Genomic DNA, 26,628 nt, shown 5'->3' with positions numbered 1-26,628 from the left:
TTTATTTCAGTTAATAATGCAATATTTAAGCAGGGATGTCGGTGAAATTGCGTAGTATACATTACCTAGTACCAAATTAGTATACACTGATTGTACACATTTTATGCTTTCAGATGATAAATATGAAAAAGAACAAATGAACAAGATACTGAAGATTCCAGGCATAACAGAGGTCGCAGAAAGGTGCGGTGATTTAAAAATAAAAACATTGGCTGAGGTTTCTGCCAACATCCAGCGCTTATCTCATTTTAACTGCTATTTAAAAAATAAGTATACCAGGAGAGTTACAGAGAATTGTCTGCTCACTTCTCTCAACAAAATGTTAGGCTGTTCTAACAACTCTTGGTGGCCCAACACTGACAATTTACAGTGCAGTATATTTTTTCCCCTTCAATTTTGTTATCCAGGTTTTCTCTCAATTTCATCTTTGCAATTGAGATGGTGAAGGCTTTCACACTGCACAATTTCTTCCATGTTTTTTTGTCTTTCTGAAATATTAAAAGATGTACATAGAAATTATATTAATATTGTTTTACAGCATACACATGCCAGAGTGTGATCTTGTTGAAATCAAAACGTGTGGCATTTAAACTATAAATGTAAACGAATCAACATTTGAGTTGTGGGGAAAAAATTATTCCTCATCTTGACAGCGGAAAATAACTTAATATTCTCTGGTGAGATCCTTTCACACCAAAATTACGAACCATAAAAAGTGGGGATGTATGGTTGTGGGATCAAGCCCATCGCTGGTCTGCACAGCACAAATAATTTGCTGACCAATTAAGTGAAATTGGATCATAGGGTTGGGTTTTACTGTTCTAAATTATGGATTGCCTGCACTCAGCCACCTCCACACTGATGAGAATTAATGCCAGAGATGTATCAAAATTACAGAGCTGTTAAACTTTCAGGAAGACTTGTCTTACATCTCAATAAATTATTGTCGAAAGCTTAATTTATGTAGTCAATTAAAAATGGTGAAACTTACAGAGATGGACACTCAGTGAAATATTTTATTTCTTTTAATATTTTTTTAAATATTTGTATAATTTTTAATATGCAAATGAAAACCCCAAATAGACTAGCTCTAGGACCTAGATTATAATTACGTAATGTAACAAACAACGAACTTTATTTTTAATGTGGAAATGAGGCAGGAATTAGCCCCTTTAAAAATATTTTCCCAAGTGTTTTAAGAATCTACGAGTACTGTCTGAAATAAATTGACTTCTCGATGAGAATATAGAAATGATAACTTATTGATGTTACCTGTATTCTGTTGATGAAATTGCAACAAGTGGATACAAAAAGGTTTATTGTACCTTCTGCCATCTAGTGGAAGCTTTCCGTCACTAGGTCGCTGGCAAAGAAAATAAATGAAGTGGAATCAGATAATTTCCCACAGCACTCTGGTTATGAATCGAATCTACTGAGACATTTTAATATTTTGCATGAAAATTAGAAAGTTGTGGTAGAGCTATCAGAACCGAGATTTATATTTCTGTATACAGTTCTGTAATAGAGCATATCAATGTAGCAGTGTATAGTTATGAACATTTTCAACAATGAAATTTAGTTTTATTTTCCTGTTGAAGGATCATAAGTATAAATCAAAAACTAGAGAATGTAATTTCTGCATAAATTGCTTGTGAATGCTGAAAGCTAAAACTCCTGAAATTAATTGAATTGTTAAAATGTAGTGTGTGAGACTTGAAGAAATGTCGAAGGAGAAGTGTGGAAGGAGGAGGTAAATGTGTAAAACTTTGGAAAAATCTATCATCAAAATTTGGGAGGTGTGGGAATTTGGAGTGTAGAGGAAAGCTCCCAAGATGTCCTGAATTGGCTAAACAGAAGGATTATAGGTCCAGAAATGTGGAGGATGTTGTGTAAAATAGATCTTAAATTTGGGAATTTTACTGGGTAAATTGTGGAATTTGGGAAAAGTGGAAAATATTGAATTTGGGAAAAGTGGAATAATATAGTGTAAAATAGTCCCCAAGATGTTCTGAATGAGCTGATCAGCTTGAATTTGACATGGGAATGATGGGGACACAGAATAGATTGTGGAAACGTGCGCCCCTTGCGGTAATGGTGCGTCACTACGCACCGGTTTCCGGTGTTATGGCGACCACCGGCGCCGGCAGCGCTTCACTTCGGCGAAAATTAAGTTGTGTTTTCAGGTAAACGTGACAATCGTTCAACTTATCGCAACACATTATAGGTGACAATTGACTTTGAGCTGTGTGCATGAACACTTATTCGTACAGCATACATTATTGTATGCGCAGTTCTTTTTTTCCACTATGGTGCATCCCATTAGCGTTCCATTGAATTAGCGTCCTGGTAGCTTTGTTTGCTCTCCTGTTAGTACTCACGTTAACCATTTCAAACTACCTGGGAACACGAACAAACAAACGTTTGTAACCAAATATTATATATCCAGACAAGCAAGCGCACACTACCTAAGCAATGCTTTATTACTAACGCATAGCTAAAAGTTTGACAACATTGGCTCTTCGAAATCAACACCAGCGACTACTGAGTATGAAATTGCGACAAAGAAAGACGGTAGTGTTAAGACATTTGTAGTACGTACTGTGAAGTAGCGTTTTATTTGATCTTGAAGAGCGTTTGTGCGTACTGACATGTCTGACTGTACCAACGTAATATTAAGTTGGCTGCTCGGTGGTGGGGTTGGTTAGCATGGACTCTCTGTCAAGGGGTTCTGGGTTCGAATCTAGAACTCCCTTGTGGAGCTTACATGTCTTCCTTGGTTTCTCCCGATGCTCCGACTAGGAGATGCTAAATTCCCCATATGTGTGAATGTGAGTTTGAATGGCTATTTGTCTATAATGTGCCATGCAGTCCATTCCAGGGAGTACCCTGCCTCAAAGTCATTTGGGCTAGGCTCTAGCTCACTTGTGAGTAATGAGGACGAGCGATATAGAACAAAAGATCGATATTGGTCAGCAACACTGTGAAGTAGTTGGTGGTTAGCCTGTCTACCTCACAGTTTAGAGTTCTCAACTGTTGTCACACTGGTACCCTCATTTACCAATTGTTTAAAGTAATCCAGCCACCCACTTTCTGTACCGCTTATCCTCACTGGGGTCGCGGGCGTGCTGGCGCCTAGCTGACTCTTGGTAAGAGGCGGGGTACACCCTGAACTGGTCGCCTGCCAATCACAGGGTACATAGAGACAAACAACCATTCATACTCACATTTACACCTGCAGACAATTTAGAGTTCCCAATTAACCTACCATGCATGTTTTTGTGATGTGGGAGGAAATCGGAGTACCTGGAGAAAACCCACGCAGGCACGGGGAGAACATGCATACTCCACACAGATGTGGAAACCAGTCGGTCACTGTGCTGCCTGTTGCTAGGTCATGACCCACTTTATTAGACGTTAAGAACAATAAAGAGAAAGCGTTGTTCAAAAATATCCTTGAAAAACACATTTCTATCTATATTTTAACTACATGTTCTCACAAAGTCTGCGATTGGCTGGCGACCAGTTCAGGGTGTACCCCGCCTCTCGCCGAAAGATAGCTGGGATTGGCTCCAGCACGCCTGCGAACCTAGTGAGGATAAGCGGTACAGAAAATGGATGGATAGATTCCCACAAAGTGCCTTTCAGAGCACTTAAGGAACTGGCGATAAACGTAAGACAACTGCACATACAAAAAGGAATATCTTGGCACTGTTCTCTTATTTTTTCCACAAAATTGCAACATCAATAGTTTGTCTTTTTTTAGGGAACAAATGATACAGACCAAACCAACCCATAGCAGTTTTAACAGTCTAGATTATTATGACTAAAAACACCAATGGCATCTATTCTGTAAGAGGCTTTTTAAACACTGCTGTAAGTCATTTACACCCAAGTAATAATGTTTCTGATGCATGCTTGTCAATGTATATATATATACACATATATTAATATAACAAGTTATTTTTCAAATAAATGGCAACTCCACCCTGCGATGCACGTGAAATATTTCACTGCTCCTACAGTGGTTACATAATCCAAATTTGTACGAGTCAAAATGCGACAGTCTTAAAACTAATTTATGATTACACAGTATTAAAGTCATAATTACAGTATGAAAAACATTTGTAGGTCATGATTATGAAACAATCCAATGATAAACAGTACTAATTTAGCATGCCTTCTTGTACTGTGTGAAAACATATTCTTACGCTAAGCCTTGAAATGTTGTACAGTCCTCTCCAAAAGTATTGGAAATGCAAGGTCAATTCATTTGTTTTTGTTATACACTGAAGACATTTGGGTTTCAGATCAAAAGATGAATATGAGACCAAAGTTCAGAAGTGGAGCTTTTATTTCATGGTATTCACATCTAGATGTGTTAAACAACTCAGGACAGCGCAAAACACGCTGCAACACAACAAAGGACTTCATCAGGGGGAAATACTGGGAGGTGTTAGACTGGCCAAGTCAATCGCAGAGCCTTAACCCAATAGAGCATGCATTTCACCTCCTGAAGAGGAGACTGAACGGAGAAACCCATAGAAACAAACAAGAACTGAAAGAGGCTGCAGTAAAGGCCTGGAAAAGCATTTCAAATGAAGAATGCAACAGTCTGGTGAAGTCAATGGGTTGCAGGCTTGATAAAGTTATTGCAAGTAAGGGTTGTCCCAGTAAATAATGAATGTTATTCACTTTAAGTTAATTTAATAATGTCTGTTCCAATACTTTTGCTCACTTGAAAAGTGAGTGGCTTCAAATAAAAGTTGCTCTGTCCTGAGTTGTTTAACACATCTAGATGTAAATACCGTGACATGAAAGCTGTAATTCCGAACTTTTGTCTCATATTCATCTTTTGATCTGAAACCCAAATGCCTTCAGTTTGCAACAAAAACAAAGGAACTGACCTTGCCGTTCCAATACTTTTGGAGGGGACTGTATGTCAGTACTGTTGTAAACTGAGGACCGACCCCCTGTAATTTTTACAGCCTGTCCGCGACCCACCAAAAATGGCTCCTCAACTCACTTTTGAGTGCAGCAGCTGAGAATCACTGGTGTAGAAGTTCTGGGTTTGAATCTCTGCTCAGTCTTGAGTTTGCATGTACTCCCAATACTTGCAAGGGTTTTGCATGGACTCTAAATTGCCCAAAAATATAAATGGCTGTTTGTCTATATGTGCCCTGCGATTGACTCGTGACCAGTCCAGGGTGTACCCTGTCTCTTGCACAAACTCAGCTTTGATAGGCTACATCTTATCCGCACCATAATGAGCACAAGCGCTATAGAAAATGGACTAATGACTGACATTATATTACTACGTTGCAGCCATATGCAAATTCACAAGTCAACATTCACTTGTTAGATACTTGTATTTATCATGGAATTACTAGATGTCTGTAAAGATCAGCTCTGTAGCTGCATGAAGCCTTCAACTTTTATTTGCTTATGTATTCCTAATTCTGATTACCCAAACAAAAGTCGGAAAGAGCTCACCTTCCTGCAGCAGGCAGTTTCCTTATGTGGGACTCATATCTGATTGGAATGTAGTTCCCACACACTTCACATGCCCACATATTGTTCCAGTGTGGTGTGGAGGGTTATGCTCCTCCTAACCAAACTTTACGGTCACTGTGTCTTTCTCTTTTTTTTTTTTTACCTCAGTTTTCAGCAGCCCACATGCATGCCAGTGTGATTCCTGCTATGCTGCTCTTGACAGTGTTGGAAATAGTATTTTATGCTGCTGTGGTCACCAGTGAGAACAGCAACCACAAGCAATCAGCACCGATGTTCAACTACAGCAGCATTTCCCTGGCGCCGGATCACATACCTTACTTTCTGTACAACAACAAGAAGGTCGCCAAGCAGTGCGAGCTTGACCCCCTCTGTCCTTTTAAAGTAAGATATGTATTTTGTCATAATAACCATATTTTAACACAGACCAATTTCTCAAATGTGTTTAATTTCCTTTACTCTTGTGACTCTTATTTGGAAATAACTAAAACATACAATGTCTTTTCATAAAACTTTTAAAAAATGTTTTAGATATGAGGTTGTTCATATTGGAAGGTTTGAGAGAACAACAGTACAATATTTGAATTGTAGCTACTGGTACTAATTTAATTTTAAAATATAAAACAAATCACTTTGTTTAATCTCTCTTAAACAATGAACCAAATTCAATTGGGTAAAGAAAAATACATTCAGTTTGAACAACTGATAAAATGCAAGACTATTCTACATTTATGTCAAAAGTTAGTTTTTGATTTTGCCTTTATAAACCACCACAATGAATTCTAAATAAGATAGTAACGATGAGATTGAATTGTAAACAAGTATGAAATGTCCGTTTCAAATGGTGACATGATAACTGAGTAGTAAATGACACCAAAACTGTATTTAAAAAAAAAAAAAAATACCCCAAGGAAGAAAGAAATATACAGTGTGCAGAGTTTTTAGGCGTCTAATTTTTGAGGATTATTTTTATTAATCACCAACCACAGTGCTTTAGGTTAATCCAAAATGTTAATAAACCTCAAGCAAGAAGGTTTAAAAAAGTAGTAAAAGTCAGGTTTAGGCTTTCTTAGGGGAATATCAATATGTGGACAATTACCGCAATTTCTCGTGTATAATGCGCACCCATGTATAATACGCACCCCCAAAGTTAACCTAAAAATTCTGGAAAAACCTTCTACCTATGTATAATGCATTTATTTGAACACGTAATCCTTTTTTTTTTAATTTACTTGCTCTTATTTTGAAATTCACAGCCCTACTTTTAGTGAGTAAATTAGAAAACACACAGTTGTGCTCATATGTTTGCTTACCCGGGCAGAATTTGTACGATAGGTACAATTCTCTAAAGAAAACATGAAGGACCAGGTGTTACACATTTAATTTTATTTTAATGGGATTCAAATTAAACGGTCAAGCATTTCAGAAAAGCATTATCATTAAACAAAACATAACCATAAAGAAATTAATGATGGTTGTTGTTCAGTCATCAGTCATATTAAAAAAAAACAAGAAAAACAATATTTCACAAATTCTGCCAGGGTATGTAAATTTATTAGCATAACTGTACACATATGCAGTCATACGTACCCCTGTCATATTGGAATGAAAGTGTAGGCTACAGTTTTTATAACCACTAGGTGGCGGTGGCATTTTGGATTGAAAGTGTACATCTTTTTCATAATCACTAGATGGCGGCATAGATGTATAAAATGTGAATTTTTTCTTCTTCTCCTGTACCTATGTATAATACGCACTATTGACATTTGACAATTTTTTGGGGAAACAAATGCGCATTATACACGAGAAATTACGGTACTAAGCAACTATTGGGTATGCAGAATTATTATGCAACTGAATGAAAAACACATTTTCCCATTTCACTTTTTTATTTTTATTTGTTTAAGTGAGAAATATAAACAAACAACTCAAAACTGTCCAGTAGAAATTATTTGAAACTAATATATGTAAAAAGAATTACCAATATAGCTAGCTACCCTTCTTTTCAATAACGGTGATAAGCCGGATTCTGGATTCTGTCAGTTTCTTGATTTGTTATTGATGAAGTTTTTGTGCAACAGAAACCACAGCCTCCCAGTCATTGTTCCGAGAGGTGTACTGTGTTCTTTCACTTTATATCTCCCGTTGAAGAACTGCCCACAAGTTCTCATTTGGGTTCAGTTCGTGTGAGGAAGGGGTCCATGTGATCAGTTTTTCATCTTTCAAGCCTTCACTGGCCAAACACGCAGAGGAGTAGTTGGATGCATGTGATGGAGCATTGTCCTGCATAAAGATCATTGTCTTTTTGAAAGATGCAGACTTCTTCCTGTACCACTCCCTGAAGAAAGTGTCTTCTAAAAACTGACAGTAAATTTGGGAGTTCATTTTGAGCCCATCTTCAACCCAAAAAGGTCCATATAGCTCATCTTCAATAATACCTACCTGTACCAGTATCCCACCTCCACTTTGCTGGCATCTGAGTTGAAGTGGAGTTCTGTGCCCATTAGTGATCCAGCCACAGGCCCATCCTGGTCCATCAAGAGTCACTCTTATTTCATCAGTCCATAAAACCTTTGAGAAATTTGTCTTCAGATATTTCTTGGCCCAGTCTAGCTGCTTCAGCTTATGTGTCTTGTTCAGTGGTGGTCTTTTTTCAGTTTTTCTTACCTTGGGCATGTCTCTGAACACTGAACATCTTGTACTTTGAGGTATTCCAGGTTCCTGGTAGCTTCATGCTTGATTCTTCTTAAATCTGTGGGAGTTTGCGTCTTTTTCTCCTGCATCCCTCTGAGAGACTTTTGATCATTTTTGACTTTTCAGAGTCAGTTAAATCTCTTTTTTGTCCCATTTTGCCTAAGAAAAAGAAGCTGTTACACACACCTTTATATGGGGTGTTGATCTCCTGAGGCCACACCCACACTCATTACACACATATACAGCACCTGCTATGCTTAAATACATTAAGCATTCTGGTTTATGTAGCTGGGAGCTAGGACATATGCCTAAAAGTGAATATATGGTCAAAATACTTACTTGCCTAATAATTCTGCACACAGTGTAGTGTACGTTACACACCCTATTTAATGCCTTGCTGGAATCAGGTAGCCCACATTCTGCCCCATATACTCCTGGGCCAATGGCGAGTCTAGCTTTCATTATCACAACAATCGAGTATGGCATCTGAGCTTTCAGATTACAGATGCTTAGTGGGCTATCTCTCGTCAAATGTATGTGTAACTGCAGGCTGCATCTCTCCGGCAAGTGTGTGTACGAAATTGTGGGCTTGATCTAGCCTGCGAATGTGCGTGTTACGGCTGGAGTTTGGCCATCTCCTCTTCCGTGTCGCTGGGCGGGCTTGATGTCGTTCACTCGCCATCGAATGTGTGCTGTGGCTGGCTTTTTGCCTCTACTTGTTGAATTTTAACTGCAGCAGTTTGCGGTGTGTATGTGGTGCACGGACAAATCACCAAACACAAAAACCCCGCTCAATATTCCGTGATATATAAGTTGCGTTACACGTGGCAAACTCAAGCCAATTGGGTTATGACTTATTTATTATTCATATGCTTTTTTACAATGCAAAATTTGGTCTGATGTTAATAATGACAGTGTTACAACTCATGAACGGATATACTGTAGCTTGCTACGTTAAAGTACCAATTTTGTTTTTATTATTTTTTTAACAGCAGTTTGCCTTGCTGAATTTGTCTTCCTGTTGGGGTTATGAGAAGAACTGTGATCCAGAGAAGCGCTTCAGCTATCCCATTTGCACCAAAGTTGACTCTGGCTGGTATTACTCGTCATTTAATATTTCAAACTATTTGTTTAAATAAATTTTCTTTGATACAGTATGTACTGTGACTTTTTTGAGTTGTATATACATTTATGTACTGTTAGGGTAGATTCACTGGAAGCAGCGCAGGATCTTTTCTGGAAGCAGGCTGATTTTGGCTACGTCAAGGAGCGCCGCTCTGAGCTCAAAACACTTTGCAAGGCCAGCAAGCCTGTAAGTCTGTTAATTTATCGGGACTTAGTTCCCACCGGGTCATTGAGTCAACAGGAAAATACAGCAGGCATATTTGTGAACAAGTGCCCACAGAAAGTACCTAGACAGGATTGGTAAAGGAGTGCAAACATAAGAAGAAAAGAAAAAAAAAATAGGTTATAGTAGTTTGACTTTTGAAAAGATTTCTTCCAACGTTTTTCCAGGGGGACTCCTCTTTGAGATGCACTAGTCATGCAAGATTCTGTAAGGCAACTAACCTTTACCTGGACTTGCAGAAACCACGCAGAAGTCATGAAAGGTAATTTTGTTTTCCAATAATATGGCTAGAAAAGGACAACCCACTGATTCACTCATGTTTATGCTGCAGGTACAAGGAGGACTTCATTCAGAAAGGTGAGATTGGTGGTCATTGCAGACTCAACAAGCAAGCACTTGCGGCAGCAGGAGAGCACAAGAGCCCATTGCAGTCTTGGTGAGAGAGTCACGTGTACCCACGATCAACTACTCAAAGACATGACCAGCATTTCCTTTGAATCAGTATCTTATCAATCTTACCTATCCGGGACCTTGGCCGTGGTTCTGGCAGTCATAAATCTTGTAGTACCTGTTTTTGACAAGTTGGCATGCATACGACAATCAGGTTGGGCAGTAGTGGACATAGTAGTAATATAGATGACCAGTCCAACATAGATGAAGTCACTGCTGAGTTCAATCAATGTTTCTAAACTAGAGCTTGTTGCTGTTAATGTCTTCTGGTGCTTTGGTTGAAGATGTGTCACGTTTCTTCAACACAGAATCGTCTTCAGCAGTAAATATTGTAACATGCAAAAATTAGAGAGGGAATTGTCTTCTAATCGAACCAATAGTAAACAATAACAATACGAAAGTACAGAACAGTGCTAAGGTCAGTTATTGTTTTCGCACAGCTATAGCAATCATATTATTTCTCAGTCTATTTGTTGCAATAGTAACACCACAAATAGTGTTGCCAATGACCTACTACTGACTACATTGTGCAGTACTGTAACCTTTATTATATTCAGTGAAAATGCTCAGCTACGATATTTCATTGAAATTTTACAGTGCATTGATGCTTTTTGTAGGTATGCCGAGCTTCAAACATACACAGAGTTGGAGTTTCATCCCTTACACTCTGAATCCTGTGACGTCATAATAGAAAAGCCCACAGTTTTCATGAAACTGGATGCTGGTAAATACCTATTTTGTTGCTTTTTTAGGCCAATTAATGACATCAATAATAAGAATTGTAACACCAATTAAACTGAATGAAAATACCAGGGGTACTCAATAGACAGCTGCATGTTTGTGGCCCCAAACTGTTACAACCCTTTCAAAAATCAGACGAGATCAGGCGTTGTCATAGTAGTATGGCCGCAAACCATACTTTATTTCGTACAGCTCAGTGTGCAGTCAACCAGCTCCGTCAATGTGTATGTGAGGTTTGCATGTATGAGGTAGCTGCGTCCTAATTGAAAACTATTTCAGACTTATTCCCAACATCAAGCTTTGGGAGTAACGGAATACATGTACATTGTCACTTAAGTAGGATACAAATAAATAGGTAACTGTATTCCACTACAGTTGAAGAAGAAAAAAACATCTTATCAGATTACAGGTACCTTTTGTAAAAAAAAATATTATTTTGCAGCATAACAATTTTAATGTGGTAAGAGGCCGGTAATGGACTTAAAATACTACTACAACTAATAATAATTATGCATTACACTTATAATGCCATGCGCTCAGGTGTGGATATGAACCAGCAACCCTCTGGTGGCAGGGCGTACACTTACCCTCTCCCCCCCACCCCCGCCCCGCCCCTTGGCCACGTTCAGGCTAGCGATCGGCGTAACAAGTGGATAAGTTTCCATATAGCTGGGTCACCATGATTCCACACGCACGTTCGTACCCGCGATATTGTAAGCAAACCGGGTGATCATTTCTGCCACTGGGGCCACAGGAGTTTCCATCAGTTTTGAATTTATGTTGACAAGAACATTTTAATTTTACAGTATTATCGCATTTGGCCTGACTGAAGTCAGTGAATTGACCTTTTTATCATTACAAAATTTCTTGGCAGCCCTTTCGGATTTGTATTTTAGTACCCCTGGTAGGATATATACTGTAATGTACCAGCATTCATCTTAGTGTTTCATTGTTGTCATTGTTCATTGTCATCTCCATTATTTTATTTAAATAATAATTCTGCATTTTTCACCAGGGGTGAACATGTACCATCATTTCTGTGACTTTGTCAACCTCTACATATCCCAGCACATTAACAACTCCTTCAGCGCTGACATCAACATAATTATGTGGGACACGGTGGGTACCTGATTTATAAGGACAAGCCTTCATTTTTACTTCATCTAAAGTTAACCATCAATATGGAACCAGTAACACATATTAATAATAATATAAACCCATTTTATTTACAAGAACGTTTTAAACCAATAAAGCACATTTTTATTTTAAAGGTTAAAACAACTTAAAATATTCAATAATAAGTAACCAGTTGTGATTTAAAAATGAGATGGAAGTGTCTGATGAGAGCGAACCCCATGGGATTGGCTGAAGTCCCTACAGCCAATGGTGGACAAAAACATTGAAAGAAAACCTTGATTTATTTTCCTGAATACAGTAACGGGGAAGTGGGTGGGACCAAATGGTAAATAATGAAAAGAAGGCCAGACAGACATTTTGCCAATGCCTTAGGTAAGAAGGATAGGAAATGTCTGGAGTTGAAATTCATTCTGACTAAGGTTATTTCTGTGCTATTGATGGGATGTAACAAGACCAGCGCTGTTCGTACATGTTTATGTAAGATATGTTGTTATAGAAATTAGGTGCAATTTTTTTAAGGAATTTTGAAAAGAAAAGCTGGGTGAAAATGGTGATGGTTATTACAATTGTTAAATCTGAACCATGTTTTTGAAAATCTGATAGGAACACTGTCAGAGGAAAGTGGTAAGCGAATGTTGGTAGCAGACGCGATAGAAGGCAGGAATTTACTTAAAGTGAGAGACAAGTACGTGGTTAGTATTGCTCAGTGAGGTCCAAAATTTCTTTACAGAGGGAAGATTAAAACATGAAAGTGAGTGTGGCAAAGATAATAGCTTTTGGAAATGTGGAGAGACTGTTGCACATGGATTTTGTCAGTTGAAGGATGGATCGATGAACTGTGTGCACAAGAACCAGGAAAAGTGATTGAAAACTGCAAAAGAGAATGATGAACATTTTCTCTGAAATGGAACACTAAATAAAGTCAGGGTTTCATCTTAGGCTAGATAACAATTTTCATGAAGCTACAGACAAACAAATCACATTTTCCATTATTGCTCAATTTTCTTTTGATCCTTTCGTTCTGTGTATTTTAATAGAGTTTTTATGAATACGGAGATTTGTTCAGGGAAACATGGAAGGTCTTCTCACAATCTGATATCATTCACCTAAAGACCTATGATTCTAAAAAAGTAAGTAAAACTTATTAAGATCAATACGTTGCATTTTCATTAAGGCTAGTCAACTCGCAAGAATGCTCCTGTGACATATTCACTGACAAACTAAACTTTATGCAATTCCATTTATGCTAACATAAATCATACTGTCTTTTCATAGGTATGTTTCAAAGATGCCTTTTTCTCCCTCCTCCCAAGAATGAGATATGGTCTCTTTTACAACACACCACTTGTAAGTTGATCAATAAATTGATCTGTGTTTGAATCTGTGAAGTATGACTGCAACACATTATTGCATTTGCTTTGGCCAAAAGTATCACGTCCGTACTGTACTAATGGTATGAACACTGTTATGGACTGTACTGTACTGAATAAATTTTCATTCAAATATGGTCAACGGTATTTGGTCATAAACATAGCTGAGTACATAAGCTGATGTACTGTAATTAATTCATCCATCCATCCATTTTCTGAGCCGCTTCTCCTCACTAGGGTCGCTGGCGTGCTGGAGCCTATCCCAGCTGACTCTGGCTGGTACCCCGTCTCTCACCCAGAGTCGGCTGGGATAGGCTCCAGGGCGCCCACGACCCTAATGAGGATAAGCGGTATGGAAAATGGATGGATACTGAATTACAGACTGCTGGAGAAGTATATGTGCGACTCAGAAATTTTACGTTATTTCACATGTATTCTAGCTGTACAGTAAATCTAGAGGTTAGGAGAAAATCATCATAATACACATACTGTAGATACAGAGATCAGTAAATTAAGGGGATACTTAGAGGGGACATACAATGGAAAGGTGACTTTCTATGCTGTTGCACCCGGGGCCTGTGTCCTCCTCTTCTCTCTCCCCGGGATGCTCCGCTTTGGTCGTCGCTCCTCTTATTATTCACTAATAAGTTCCATAGACACGCTATGGGCTTTAATTGCTTGCGCTGGTACCACTAATAATAACACAGGTTGCATTACGATAACAACTCACAGGTTCTTAAAGGTGTTTAGACACTATAAAAGCATCCCTCGCAACACTCATCAGTAGCCCTGCCTTGCTCATTTCCTACATCCTGTCCTACCGGCCCCTCTCTGTCCTCTCTCATCTTGTCCTATTGGTTATTTGTTGCATGTCCTCAACGGGTGTCCGCCCCGTCCACAGAGAAGAACGCGATTTGACTTTGTAATGTTACTTGCGGTCAAATATCTTGACTGTCTAACTATTGTTCTGCTGTGGTTCGCACCCATATTTCCCTTGTCCATTCTGTCCTTTGGTCTATCTATCCTCTTAAACCCTTTTCTGTCTGTTGCATCATTCCCAAAAAGACTCATGGCTGTATTAGCTCAAAAGGGTGCTTCTATTAAATACTGAGGGTCTGAATACTTATTTATGGCTGTGTGATATTTCAGTTTTTCTTTTTTAATAAAGCTGCAAAAATTTCAACAATTCCATTTGTTTCTGTCAATATCGGGTGCTGCGTGTACATTAATGAGGAAAAATCATTTAAGTTCATAACTTAAATGATTTTAGCAAATGGCTGCAATATAAGAAAGAGTGAAAGATTTAAGGGGTCCGAATACTTTCCGTACCCACTGTATATTTTTGTTTCTCTTGTCTATCCATTTCAGTGATATCAATCTTAGCCAGTTTAGAATTTGATATTCAGTTAACACTACTGAAGAAAACTACTTAAAGAGGCTGATCCACATTATTAAGCAAGTCAGAGTTTTTATGCAGAATGGAGAAACGAAGGCTCTTTCTTCTGATGAAAAGCAACCACCCTACTGATGGAAAGTTTTTTGCGTTTTTTAAAGCTTTACTTTTTAAAACCGCGGTATACCTTGAAAACAGTAACTTGGCCGCGCCTAGTTCAGCCACATCACACTTTTTGTCATCCATAAAAAATGTCCCTAACAAATCATGCGAGTGAGTCGTGGAGACCCCTGAAAGGACAAGCTTAAAGTTGCAACAATAACTATAGAGCACTCAATGGTTGGTTACTCCATACATTGTGGATCTACTCTCATTCTATCATTCTGTTAAAAGGCCTATCTCACTGGCGGAGATGTCAACGAGAGTGCGGGTAGTGATCAGTCGCGGTGACTCCGGGAGGTGGGAGACCAAAATATTGCTTCTGCTCTCACCATGAAGATGTCTGGGAGATATCACCAGACAACGTGACAACCAATTAACCCAGAAGTTGCTGATAAAGGCTTATATACAGTATATATATTATTTAAACAAATATACATATGGTGCATGTGTGTGCGTGAGCCTCTGTGAGGGCGTGCTGTGTGAGTGTTCCCCGCTCAGCTGGTCCAGCACAGACACCAAGTCCTCGAAGATGTTTTAATGTTCCGTAAAATCCAAAATAATGGGGCGATATTTCTGCTGTTTTCAGAGATTGAAGTGGGCACAGGTAGATACATCCATATACATTTTGCTAACGATTGCTCACAGTTTTGTGACATTAAAGTGATGTCGAGCTTTTTCTTTAAAAGGGTAGAGCTTTTCTTATATACCCGGTAAGGGTAAAGGAAGACACTTTAACATTCTGTAAAATCCAACATAATGGGATGATCGTTCTGATATCTTCAGAGGTTGAGGTGAGCATAGGTAGAGACGTCCATTTAAATTTTGGTAATTATCGCTTACAATTTTGTGACATGAAAGCGAAATTGAGCTTTTTCTATATAGGAACACATTTTAACGTTTTGTAAAATCCAAAATAATGGAGTGATCTTTCTGATATTTTAAGAGGTTGAAGTGAGCATAGGTAGAAACGTCCATATACATTTGAATAAGGATTGCTTGCAGTTTGGCGATATGAATGTACTTCATGAGCCCTTTCTCTATAGTGTGTATTGAGGAGTCTCCAAAAGGTCTTGGCTAAAATCGAACGTGTTCGATTTAAGCGCGACTCCTTAGCAACACTGCTAGTCTCCAGGAGACTCCAAGAGACGTCACGAAGACGTCTCCGCAACCAGCAGAGACCTGAGTCACCATTAGGTCGCCAACTAGTCTCGAGGTCAGTGAGATAGGGGTCTAACTCACTGCGGTGTGCTACTTACTGCTCCTCAAGATTAAAAATGAAAAGTGATAGAACTCTGCAGTCTGTTGTCGTCAAATTGTGGAATAAATCTTTTTTAGACATTTAGATTTTTTTAAAAGCAGTTGTTTAGGCAGGTATTTGAGTAAAACTTGATTGTTCTGATTTTCTTCTTGTATTAACTCCTTGTTTTAGATTATGTACTTTAAACATGTAAAACACTTTGTGAGTCCTCTCTATGTGAATTGCTAAAATGTACCTACTTACCTACATGCATGACTGTGGTCCCAATAACTTTATTTTACCTGCTGTATTTTGTCGGCAGGTCTCTGATTGCTCCAGTGAAGGGATGTTTCGGGCATTCTCCCAACATGTCCTCCATCGTCTGAACATACTGCAGAATGGACCCATGGTAAGAACCTAAGGAAACAGTCATAGGCCGACAAGCTATGAATAATACAAAATGATGCTTTTGAAGAAAGGGTGCCATGTTCATGCCCTAAGCTTTTCACAGCTTCAGGACAACCTCATTAGTCCCCTAACATTAGTGATGAGGTCTCCGAATAAATTAAACTATTATTCATTAAGTGGGCTATGGGTTGACATTTGTGGCAAGTGGCAGTTGGTGGAGTTTTATCCATCCATCCATTTTCTGAGCCCCTTCTCCTCACTAGGGTCCACCCTGAACTGGTTGCCAGCCAATCGCAGGGCACATGCAAACAAACAACCACTCACACTCATATTCACACCTATAGGCAATTTAGAGTCGTCAATTAACCGTCCATGCATGTTTTTGGGATGTGGGAGTTTTATATATATCATTATTATTATTATTATTATTTTATTATATACATTATATTACACACACACACACACACACACACACACACACACACACATATATATATATATATATATATATATATATATATATATATACACATACACACAGTGGGTACGGAAATTATTCAGACCCCCTTAAATTTTTCACTCTTTTTCATATTGCAGTCGTTTGCTAACATCATTTAAGTTCATTTTCCCCGCATTAATGTACACACAGCACCCCATATTGACAGAAAAAAAAATGAATTGTTGAAATTTTTGCAGATTTATTTAAAAAAGAAAAACTCAAATATCACACAGCCATAAGCATTTGACCCTTTGCTCAGTATTTAGTATGAGCATGCTTTTGAGCTAATACAGCCATGAGTCTTTTTGGGAATGATGCAATAGTTTTTCACACCTGGATTTGGGGTTCATCTGCCATTCCTCCTTCCAGATCCTCATCCAGGTTGGATGGTGAACGTTGATGGGCAGCCATTTTCAGGTCTTTCCAGAGATGCTCAATCGGGTTTAAGTCCTGGCTCTGCCTGGGGCATTAAAAAACAGTCATAGAGTTGTTTTGAAGCCACTCCTGCGGTATTTTAACTGTGTGCTTCGGGTCATTGTCTTTTTTGAAGGCCCACTCTGAGATCCTGAGCGCTCTGGACAAGGTTTTCGTCCAGGATATCCCTGTACATGGCCGCATTCATCTTTTCTTCGATTGCAACTAGTCTCCCTGTCCCTGCAGCTCAAAAACACACCCACAGCATGATGCTGCCAACACCATGCTTCACTGTTGGGACTGTATTGGACAGGTGATGAGCAGAGCCTGGTTTTCTCCACACATGCCACTTAGAATTAAGGCCAACAATTTCTATATTGGTCTCATCAGACCACAGAATCTTATTTCTCACCATCTTGGAGTCCTTTAGGTGTTTTTTAGCAAACACCATGCAGGCTTTCATGTGTCTTGCACTGAGGAGAGGCTTCCGTCAGGCCACTAATGCCATAAAGCTGACTGGTGGAGGGCTGCAGTGATGGTTGACTTTCTCCCATCTTCTCTGGAGCTCAGCCACAGTGATCATTGGGTTCTTCTTTACCTCTCTCACCAAGGCTCTTCTCCCCCAATTGCTCAGTTTGGCCAGATGGCCAGCTCTAGGTAGGATTCAGATCGTCCCAAACATCTTCAATTTCAGGATTATGGAGGCTACTGTGCTCTTGGGAACCTTAAGTGCAGAAGAAATGTTTTTGTAACCTTGGCCAGATCTGTGCCTTGCCACAGTTCTGTCTCCGAGCTCTTCAGGCCGTTCCTTTGACCTTGTGATTCTCATTTGATCTGACATGCACTGTGTGTGCCACCACATCAATGCCCCACATTCTCCATGGCCACCACGTAGGCACGCGAGGCACGTCTTTTGGAATTGGACCTAGTCCTAATGTATATCTGTGGCCCGGAAATACGTCAGTCCCATTCTCTACCTGCATTGCGCCATAGTGCCAGTAAACAGCAGTGGCCAATTCTGGAACAAACAGGCAAGTCAACAGCAGTTTAAATGACGAATGCAAATTATTTTTGGACACATTGCTCAGACCCAATGGTCCGTTTTATCTGATATCCGTTATATCTGGATCCGTTTTATCGAGGTTGTGTGTGTGTTTGTGTGTGTGCGTGTGTGTGTGTGTGTGTGTGTGTGTGTATATATATATTCAGAACTGTGAGGCATGACGCTCTAACCAGTCGTCCACCGTGCCGCCACCACATATTGACAGGGGGGAGGGGGATGGGGGGAAATATGTATATATATATATATATATGACTGAAGGGCCATCTCATTAATTGTTTTTTTTTTTCAGTTTTTTTGCAAAGATTGAGCTTTTATGAAATGCCTTTGAGTTTAACGGGATTTGAATCCCATTAAATATAAAATTAAATGTGTTTTGTGGATCCTTCATGTTTTTTCTTTAAAAAATGGTACACACCTTACAAATTCTGTCAAGGTACTCTAACTTGTGAACACAACTGCATAATATTCTCTACTACCGTGCTGTCCGTGCTCCGCCAGCCTAGCATGGACACCGGGACGGTCCTCTAATGAGGAAAAGCCAATAATGTCTATAAAACCCAAAATATTGGGGCTATCATTCTGCTATTTTTCAGAGGTTGAAGTGGGGTTAAGTTGAGAGATCCATATGAATTTTTGGTGATGATTGCTCGCAGTTTTGTGACACGAAGCGTCTATATAAGAGGAAAACTCTTAACGTCCATAAAATATATATATATATATATATATATATATAAACATATTGGGGTGATCGTTCTCATATTTTCAGAGTTTGATGTGGGCATAAGTAGAGATGTCCAAATAAATGTTGGTGACGATTGAGTACAGTTTTGTGACATCAAGCGACTTCTCTCAAACGTGAAGCAGACGTAACTCTGTCCTACCTATAAATACATGTATTTGTATTCATATTTACACATAAACTTCACCAGTTTGATGCAAGTTTAAATTTGAGACTGATTGGTGGGACATGAGGTATTTTAAAAAAAAGTTTTATTTTATAAGCTTACAATTTTAATATAGCTATTTGCAATATTTAATTCAAAATTTTTTTTCAGGTTCCACATTTCTTTTTCTTATCATTAAATTAAATGTAATGTTTGTAGGCAGGACGTGTTCGTGTCACCTTGCTGGGACGCAGTACAGAATACAGAAGAATAATAAACCAAAATGAGGTGAGTCAAGATCCTTTATCCTTCTGTTCCTTGTCTATTTATTTGAGGTGCGTGAGTCCTTTTCGCCTGCCTTGTTCTCCCATTTGTCCGCCTTTTATAACATCTTCCTCTGCATGGGTGGGCTACCGGATTCACAATATGGTCCTCACTAGGGTCGCGGGCGTGCTGGAGCCTATCCCAGCTGTCATCGGGCAGGTACACCCTGAACTGGTTGACAGCCAATCGCAGGGCACATACAAACATACAACCATTCGCAGTCACAGTCACACCTACGGGCAATTGAGAGTCTCCAATTAATGCATGTTTTGGGGATGTGGGAGGAAACCGGAGTGCCCGGAGAAAACCCACACAGGCACGGGGAGAACATACAAACTCCACACAGGCGGGGCCGGGGATTGAACCCGGGTCCTCAGAACTGTGAGGTTGACGCTCTAACCAGTCTCCCACCGTGCCGCCTGGATATTTTTATATTCTATATTTTTTGTATTTGTGTTGAAGGGAAAACATTTGTTGAATACCCAACCATTTCAAAATAATACAATTTAGAGCTGTAATTGCAATACCGCAACACCATGAGTTAAGTTCCATTCCTACACCTCCCTCCCCATGCTTCTTTCTCCACACCATATAATTTTAACACTGCCTTAAACACCTTTTATCACCACTGATTTATATTTTGTTTATTACACTGTCATTGTATTGGGCAATTATCTGATCTTGACTACGGTATCCATATTTGTTTGATCAAATAACTTATTCTTGTTTTTTTTTTTTTTTTTTTTTTTTTTTTAAATTGCAGCTTGTAAATGCGCTTAAAACAGTGCTGCAGCTGGAGGTCAGTGTGCTTGACTACAAATACAAGTGAGTGAGCTTTGGCAGGGGGGGGGGGGGGGGGTGATATTCAACTTTAAATTAGTGACAGTGATTGGTCGGTAAGGATAACCGAAAGGTGTTTTTCTGTGGGTCTTTTAGGGATGTTCCGTTCCTTGAGCAGTTGAGGATCACTCACAACTCGGACATCTTCATCGGAATGCACGGGGCAGGACTTACACATCTACTCTTCCTACCCGACTGGGCTGTGGTCTTTGAGCTGTAAGTTTATCTGTTAGTGTGACAGATATGAAAAGACAAAATTGGAAACTGGCTGAGCAATGGGGTTGGCAGCAATTTATGTTCAAAGCTTCCTGTCAGCTACCGAGTGTGTACCTGTGAAATAATGACCAATTAAACAAGCCACTCCTCACATCCAGCTCTTCCGGGGGGAGAGAGTCTGATGGAGTATGTGTTTGGGACTGTTTTTGCATGTTAGGGAGTGATTCAAATAACAGTATGCGTGTGATTGGAGTGCAAGAGCAATATTTAGCAAGAAAGAGTGAAAGAGAGTCAGACTGAGGACAGCAACAGATCAAAGTTGCGTCTTTATCCCGCTCAGGTATAATTGTCAGGATGAGGGTTGCTATCGAGATTTGGCCCGGCTGCGGGGCATTCGCTATGTGACTTGGCACAAAAAGGACAAAGTGTTACCCGAGGACAAGGTAAGTGAAACTGCATGATCAATAACTCTTCCAACATATGATTTAACAAATAAACATTCTCCACGTGTACTGTATTTGCCATAAAATTTGGTCGAATGAGTGCACCAGTATATAAGCCGCACCCACAAACTTATGAACATAAGCTTCTTTGCTTTAGCTGCATATACTGTATTACACATATGTATACGAGTTTGTTTCCCACTACTGTGTGTGTGCCTTAGCCTGACGGTAGCAGTAGTATAACACTGGTAGAACTGACTGAGAAGTAAACAGCGAACTAAACTAAAGCTTAAGCTAAACTACAGAAGTTCTATATGTTTCCACAGAGCAGAGAGAATACAGTATATACCTGTGAGTACTGTTGTATGTTCTATTTATGTGTTACTCGCATGTTTATGTTAAAATAACCATTGTTTGATGGTTTAAAATTGCACCAATAACGATGCTACTTTCCATTGCACCATCTATGTCGCTTTCCATTGTATGTTAACATTAAGCTAGCAGATTTGTATTTGATCAGAGTCAGAATCATCTTTCTTTGCAAAGTATGAATGGTAATGGCAGTGATGCTGTGTTGGAAGTACTTTAATTTAACATTTATGGTGACAAATATGAAGCTTGAAGCAAGAACGCTGCCTCTCATATGGAGAACTGGTGGCTCTCTGCTCAAGTAAACACTGCACGTTTAGGCAGGGCAGGATAGAAATAAAGAAAGGGAAGGACATAGGCACAAAGTAACACAGAAGCAAAAATACTGCGTGTCTGACAACTAAATACGCACCACAAAAATAAGCTCCAGAATCTTGGGGTTTGGCAGCTGAATTTAATTTTTCAATGGCCATGTCGAAGGTTGCGTCGTAGGGATTAGGTTGTGTTTTCGGCATGATGAGCTTTTGCGCTTGAACAGAGCAGATCTGAGACCGATCTGGATGTGTGGTTGTCTTGTGTTTTTAACAACCCTGTCAAATTTGACTGATTAAAAAAATCAAGCACATAAAATGAGGCTTCAAAATCATGAAAAATCAAGCCTTTGTCCTTGTTTTCAGCCAGAGCTTGTCCGCTGAATGCGCTGAAACTGAACGCCCCACTCAATCGTCAACTGTCAATCGAATACCACACGTTATGTCTTCACATCCTTTCACATTGGAGCCACGAAAATATGGGGGGCTGGAATATATCCCAGCGGGTCATCGCAGAGCTTTCCATGGTGCAATGAGAGGTGCTCGCCACCAGGTATTTCGCGAGCTAACTGGGGCTCCTCTTAGCTGACGGACGGGCAGCGGGCTTGTCAGGCGGCGTCAGCTCATTGCTTAGTGTGTCAGTGTGTGGGTTCATATGCGTAACACACTTCAGGGAAAGTGAACCATTAAACACAGGGGCATGCAATATTCAGCCTGTGGTTCACTCTACATGACAGACATTTGAGCACATACTTCCAGGCAGTTATATAACCCACAATGCTCTGTGTTCCACCCTATTATGGTAGCCTGAGTAACATAAAATACATAACACTTGGGAATTTAATAGCAACAAAGAGCTGTTTTGTAAATTGGGTCGTCTGGGGCAGATGCATTTTTGGCGTGTAGGTATAGCTAGTGAGTGTAGTGGTAGAAATGAGCCAAGTAAATATAACTACTTAGAAGTATTTTGCAATTGCGCCAGGTAACCTCTGATGTGAAAGAAGGCACTCGGTTCTTAAACAGTTCTGCTCATAAGTTTACATACCCTGGCAGAATTTGAAATATTGGCAATTTTTTTCATAAAGCTACTTGAACTTTAGAAATCTGGAAAAAGGATCTAAAAAAACATAGCTTAAGATTTGAAAATTGCAATCGGTATCATTCAAACTCTGATAAAGCAGTGGAAAATTAGTGGTTCTGTTGATACAAAGCCAGGGTCAGGTTGACCAACAAAGATTTGATGAAGATTGTTCAGGATCTAAAGTGAAACCCAAAAGCAACTTCAGCTGAAATACAGGCTTCTCTGCAAAAAGAAAAGAAAAGCGCTGTGGCTGTTTTAAGATGCACAATAAGGAGGTACTCAAACAAAAATGTGCTGCACGGTCGAGTTGATAGAAAAAAAAGCCCTTCCTGTGCCAATGCCATAAAAACAGCCCGCTTACAAAATGGTACACAGCACCTCGACAAGCCTCAAAGCTTCTGGAACAAAGTTACTTGGAGCGATTAGACCAAAATTGAATTTGATGGTCACAACCATAAACCATATGTTTGGAGTGGAGTCAAGAAGGCTTTTGGTGAAAAGTACACCATCCTGTTTGTAAATCATGGAGGTGGATGGCTGATGTTTGTGTTTTTTTTTTTGGGGGGGGGGGGTGTAACGACACAGGGAATATTGACAAACTTGTTTGACAAGTTCAATGGCGCATGTTAACAGAAAATATTGTAGGACAATTAGCATTCGTCTGCCTGGATGCTCCACATGGGAAGCAGTTGAACCTTCTGACATGACAGTGATCCAAAACACAAGGCCAAGGCAGCCCTTCAGTGCAGGGGCGGTTTCTGAAATGGACGCCCACCCAGAGCGGAATTCCCTGGAGTGCAGCACTCCAAATGATTTGCCTGACCACTCATGTTTTGTTTTGTTTTCCCCCCAATTCTGCCAGAGTATGTAATGATGAGCACAACTGTATAGTGGGTGTAGGGGGCTCATGGCAGATTCCTCAGGGCATAGACCTTTATGGTAATTATCTGTGTAAGCGGGCGTAGGCAGGCATTGAAGGAAAGCCATAATTTTCCACTCTCTCTACATTTGACCCCTATTGTCTTCCATAGGGCCACCACCCGACACTCGGAGACCATCCCAAGTTCACTAACTACTCCTTTGACGTGGAGGAATTCATGCGCCTTGTGCTGGACGCTGCAGATTACATCACACAGCATCCCAAATGGCAGAGTTGTAACATGCATGATGAACTGTAGAGTCCTTGAGTGGGTAAACAAAATAAATAAATGACATGAAAGTAGCTGACATCAGTGGACATAGTGACATTGGTCCTGAGAGTTTTGCCCCCTCCCGCCCCCAAAAATCTAATTCTCTGTGGTCTAAGAATTTGCTACATTCTGTTGCCTGGTTTAGTAAGTCCTGATGAGTGAAATCTGTACGCCAGGCAGCTCAAATGAGATGTAAGCAGTTGACACATCTGGAGAACTGCAAGGAGTACTTCTTCATTACTCTACCATGACTGCTTCATTCCACATGGATAAAGTTGGCTAATGAGCAGCTGTTCCAGTGTCCCGTAACATGGGGCCTGTTGTTACTTTTGATTAGTGTCACCTTGATTCGAGACTCCTCTGAGGCTGTTGACGTTGAGACCTGAGAAACAGAATGCATTAACAATATATCAGCGTCATAGAATAGGACTGTGCTACATTGTGACACAGAAGGGTTCTGTTTTATCAGTACCGTGAACCCCCACTATTTGCGGTGGACAGCAACCAAGCCCTGCTGATAATAGCTAAATGTTTTTTAATTGCCTGTAGTTGTCACAAGTTGGCAGCAATGGACTACTTATGTGTAATTGATGCTCTCCACTCACTTCATTGTTCCTTGGCACCAAGATGTCACCAGATGGCGCCAGAGCAATACTGTTATTGCATTGACCTAAGCACAAAAACAGCAAGTAGGTGAGTTCTTAAGCAAATCACTGCGGATAGGTTAATAAAAACTGTCAATAGGCAAATTTGTGAATGGCAAACTGCGAATATGCAGATTTCCACTGTGCTGTATTGTATTGGTATATGAGTGTCATCGGTATCAACACTAAGATTGTAAATACTCAAAAAACTTCAGTAAAATATTTGTTTTAAATCATTGAACACTGGGCTTGCACATCTGTCTCACAGTCGAGAGGTCATCAGTTCGATTCTGGGCCCCGGCCTTTCTGTGGGGTGTTTGCATGGTAGTTTTCTCGTCTACTCCGGCTACCTCCCACATTCCAAAAACATGCACGACAGGTTAGTTGAAGACTCTGGATAGCCCATGTGAGCTGAGGTAGGCTACAGCTCACCCGCGACCCTAATGAGCGCTCTCGAAAATAGATGGAAGGAAAGTTGGACACTCCAATCCCAATTTAGTCAACTTAGTGTTTAAATGTATCAGACAGAGTTTTAATTGATTTGTATGTGTATTTATTTTCTTTTTAGGTAATTTTTCTTTCATATAGTGTAGATACTGAGTCTTTTTACACTTGGTTCCCTTTAGCCATCCAAACTTACTGCGATTAGTCCATACTTATTGTATAGGCCTGTCAACACTCCAGAAAAACTCCCAGTGAAATCAATCCAAATTGCATTCATAGAAATGAAGTCTTTGAAATAATGGTTAATGGGGAGTGTAGTTTTTCTCAAAGCCTTTTTTTGGGGTACTATCGAGATTTTCCAATGTAGGTTAACTGGCACATTACACAGAGAAATAGCACCATTTTATTGCACTCTACTGCTATAGTATTGGTGTTTTGCATGACCTTGATATTTTATTTATCAAAGAAGCAATAGTCAACTGTGGAACAGTTTGCTGGTCTGAAGTTTTATGTGAAAAATGAAACATTTTCAATAAAAAAAAAATTCAAAGTACGCTAATGTTCTCTTGTCTGTGTTGACCATATTAGGCATCAAAGATTTACTCCATCCTCATTAAATCGATCATACTTTTGAAGTCTGACCTTGAAGGGGAAGCAAGCTGAACTTTTTCCCTGACAGTTTTTGCTGATGCCAGGCATCCCTTTGCCGGGTTTCATTATTTTAGTGAATTCCGTTTTAAGGAAGAAAAGGACTTTGTGCAAAAGGGCACTAGTTCAGTTTTTTACTGCCACCATAATAAATCTGCATGACCTCAAAAAACTGCCTCGGTTATCCGTGATGTATATTAGCCACATGGGGGCAGTACAACCCCACAAATGACCCAAAATCCTTACCCTGCGTGATGATCAAGCCGAGTTGTGTGTATGGTAAATATAATGACTTTACACATACATTTCCACTGGGTAACAGGACAATAATGTCTGTCAAATATTGTCATCTCCAATTTGCCTCAAGTTTGGTGTGAGCGGCTAAGCAGCAGCGTGCGCTCGGAGAATGTTGTGTCTGAACTTTGGGTGTATTGACAGCTTCTCAGTGGATGGACACTATTTATGGCCCAGTTTGGGTTACTGCCAGTGACCTCGTGAAGAATGAAGAATCACTATTCGGGGTTGGAATCAAAAGCACAGGAACCGACATGTCTGCATTCATTAACCTTTGTGGTAGCTTATAATCGATAACTAGGTTTTGTAGCTCATATATCTGCTCACTGAATTTATCCAATCTCTCCCCCTTCCCACACAAAATAAGCTTTTTCTCCCCAAAACTTCAGGAGAGTTCTAGTTTTGTGTCAGTCAAACTGTTTGTGGATCTTTTTAGACTGAACTCATGTATCTGCTGACAAATTTGCCCTTTTGCGGAACAGAAACTAGTTCACACATTAGTCCTAATAATAACTT

General features: G+C 39.7%; 1 protein-coding gene across 2 annotated transcripts; it reads left to right on the top strand.

Moving 5' to 3' along the window:
- The first annotated feature begins 15 nt into the window (after positions 1-15).
- eogt (EGF domain-specific O-linked N-acetylglucosamine (GlcNAc) transferase) lies at positions 16-25,689 on the top strand. 2 transcript variants are annotated; one of them, XM_061687340.1, is made up of 16 exons: positions 16-183; positions 5,659-5,892; positions 9,198-9,298; positions 9,406-9,514; positions 9,718-9,812; positions 9,882-9,986; positions 10,618-10,724; positions 11,757-11,860; positions 12,916-13,008; positions 13,154-13,225; positions 16,363-16,449; positions 19,528-19,596; positions 20,396-20,457; positions 20,569-20,688; positions 21,029-21,131; positions 23,924-25,689. In XM_061687340.1, the coding sequence occupies exons 2-16, from the start codon at positions 5,674-5,676 to the stop codon at positions 24,068-24,070; spliced, it is 1,593 nt and encodes a 530-aa protein (XP_061543324.1). In that variant the 5' UTR covers positions 16-183; positions 5,659-5,673; the 3' UTR covers positions 24,071-25,689. The 2 variants fall into 2 exon arrangements, with proteins under 2 accessions (XP_061543324.1, XP_061543323.1); XM_061687339.1 differs by having other exon boundaries at positions 9,195-9,298.
- Positions 25,690-26,628: the final 939 nt, after the last annotated feature.

The sequence above is a fragment of the Phycodurus eques genome, chromosome 10 (assembly GCF_024500275.1).
Source record: "Phycodurus eques isolate BA_2022a chromosome 10, UOR_Pequ_1.1, whole genome shotgun sequence".
Classification (NCBI taxonomy): domain Eukaryota; kingdom Metazoa; phylum Chordata; class Actinopteri; order Syngnathiformes; family Syngnathidae; genus Phycodurus; species Phycodurus eques.
The sequence above is the reverse complement of the archived record's forward strand: the minus strand, read 5'-3'. Positions and strand labels throughout refer to the sequence as shown.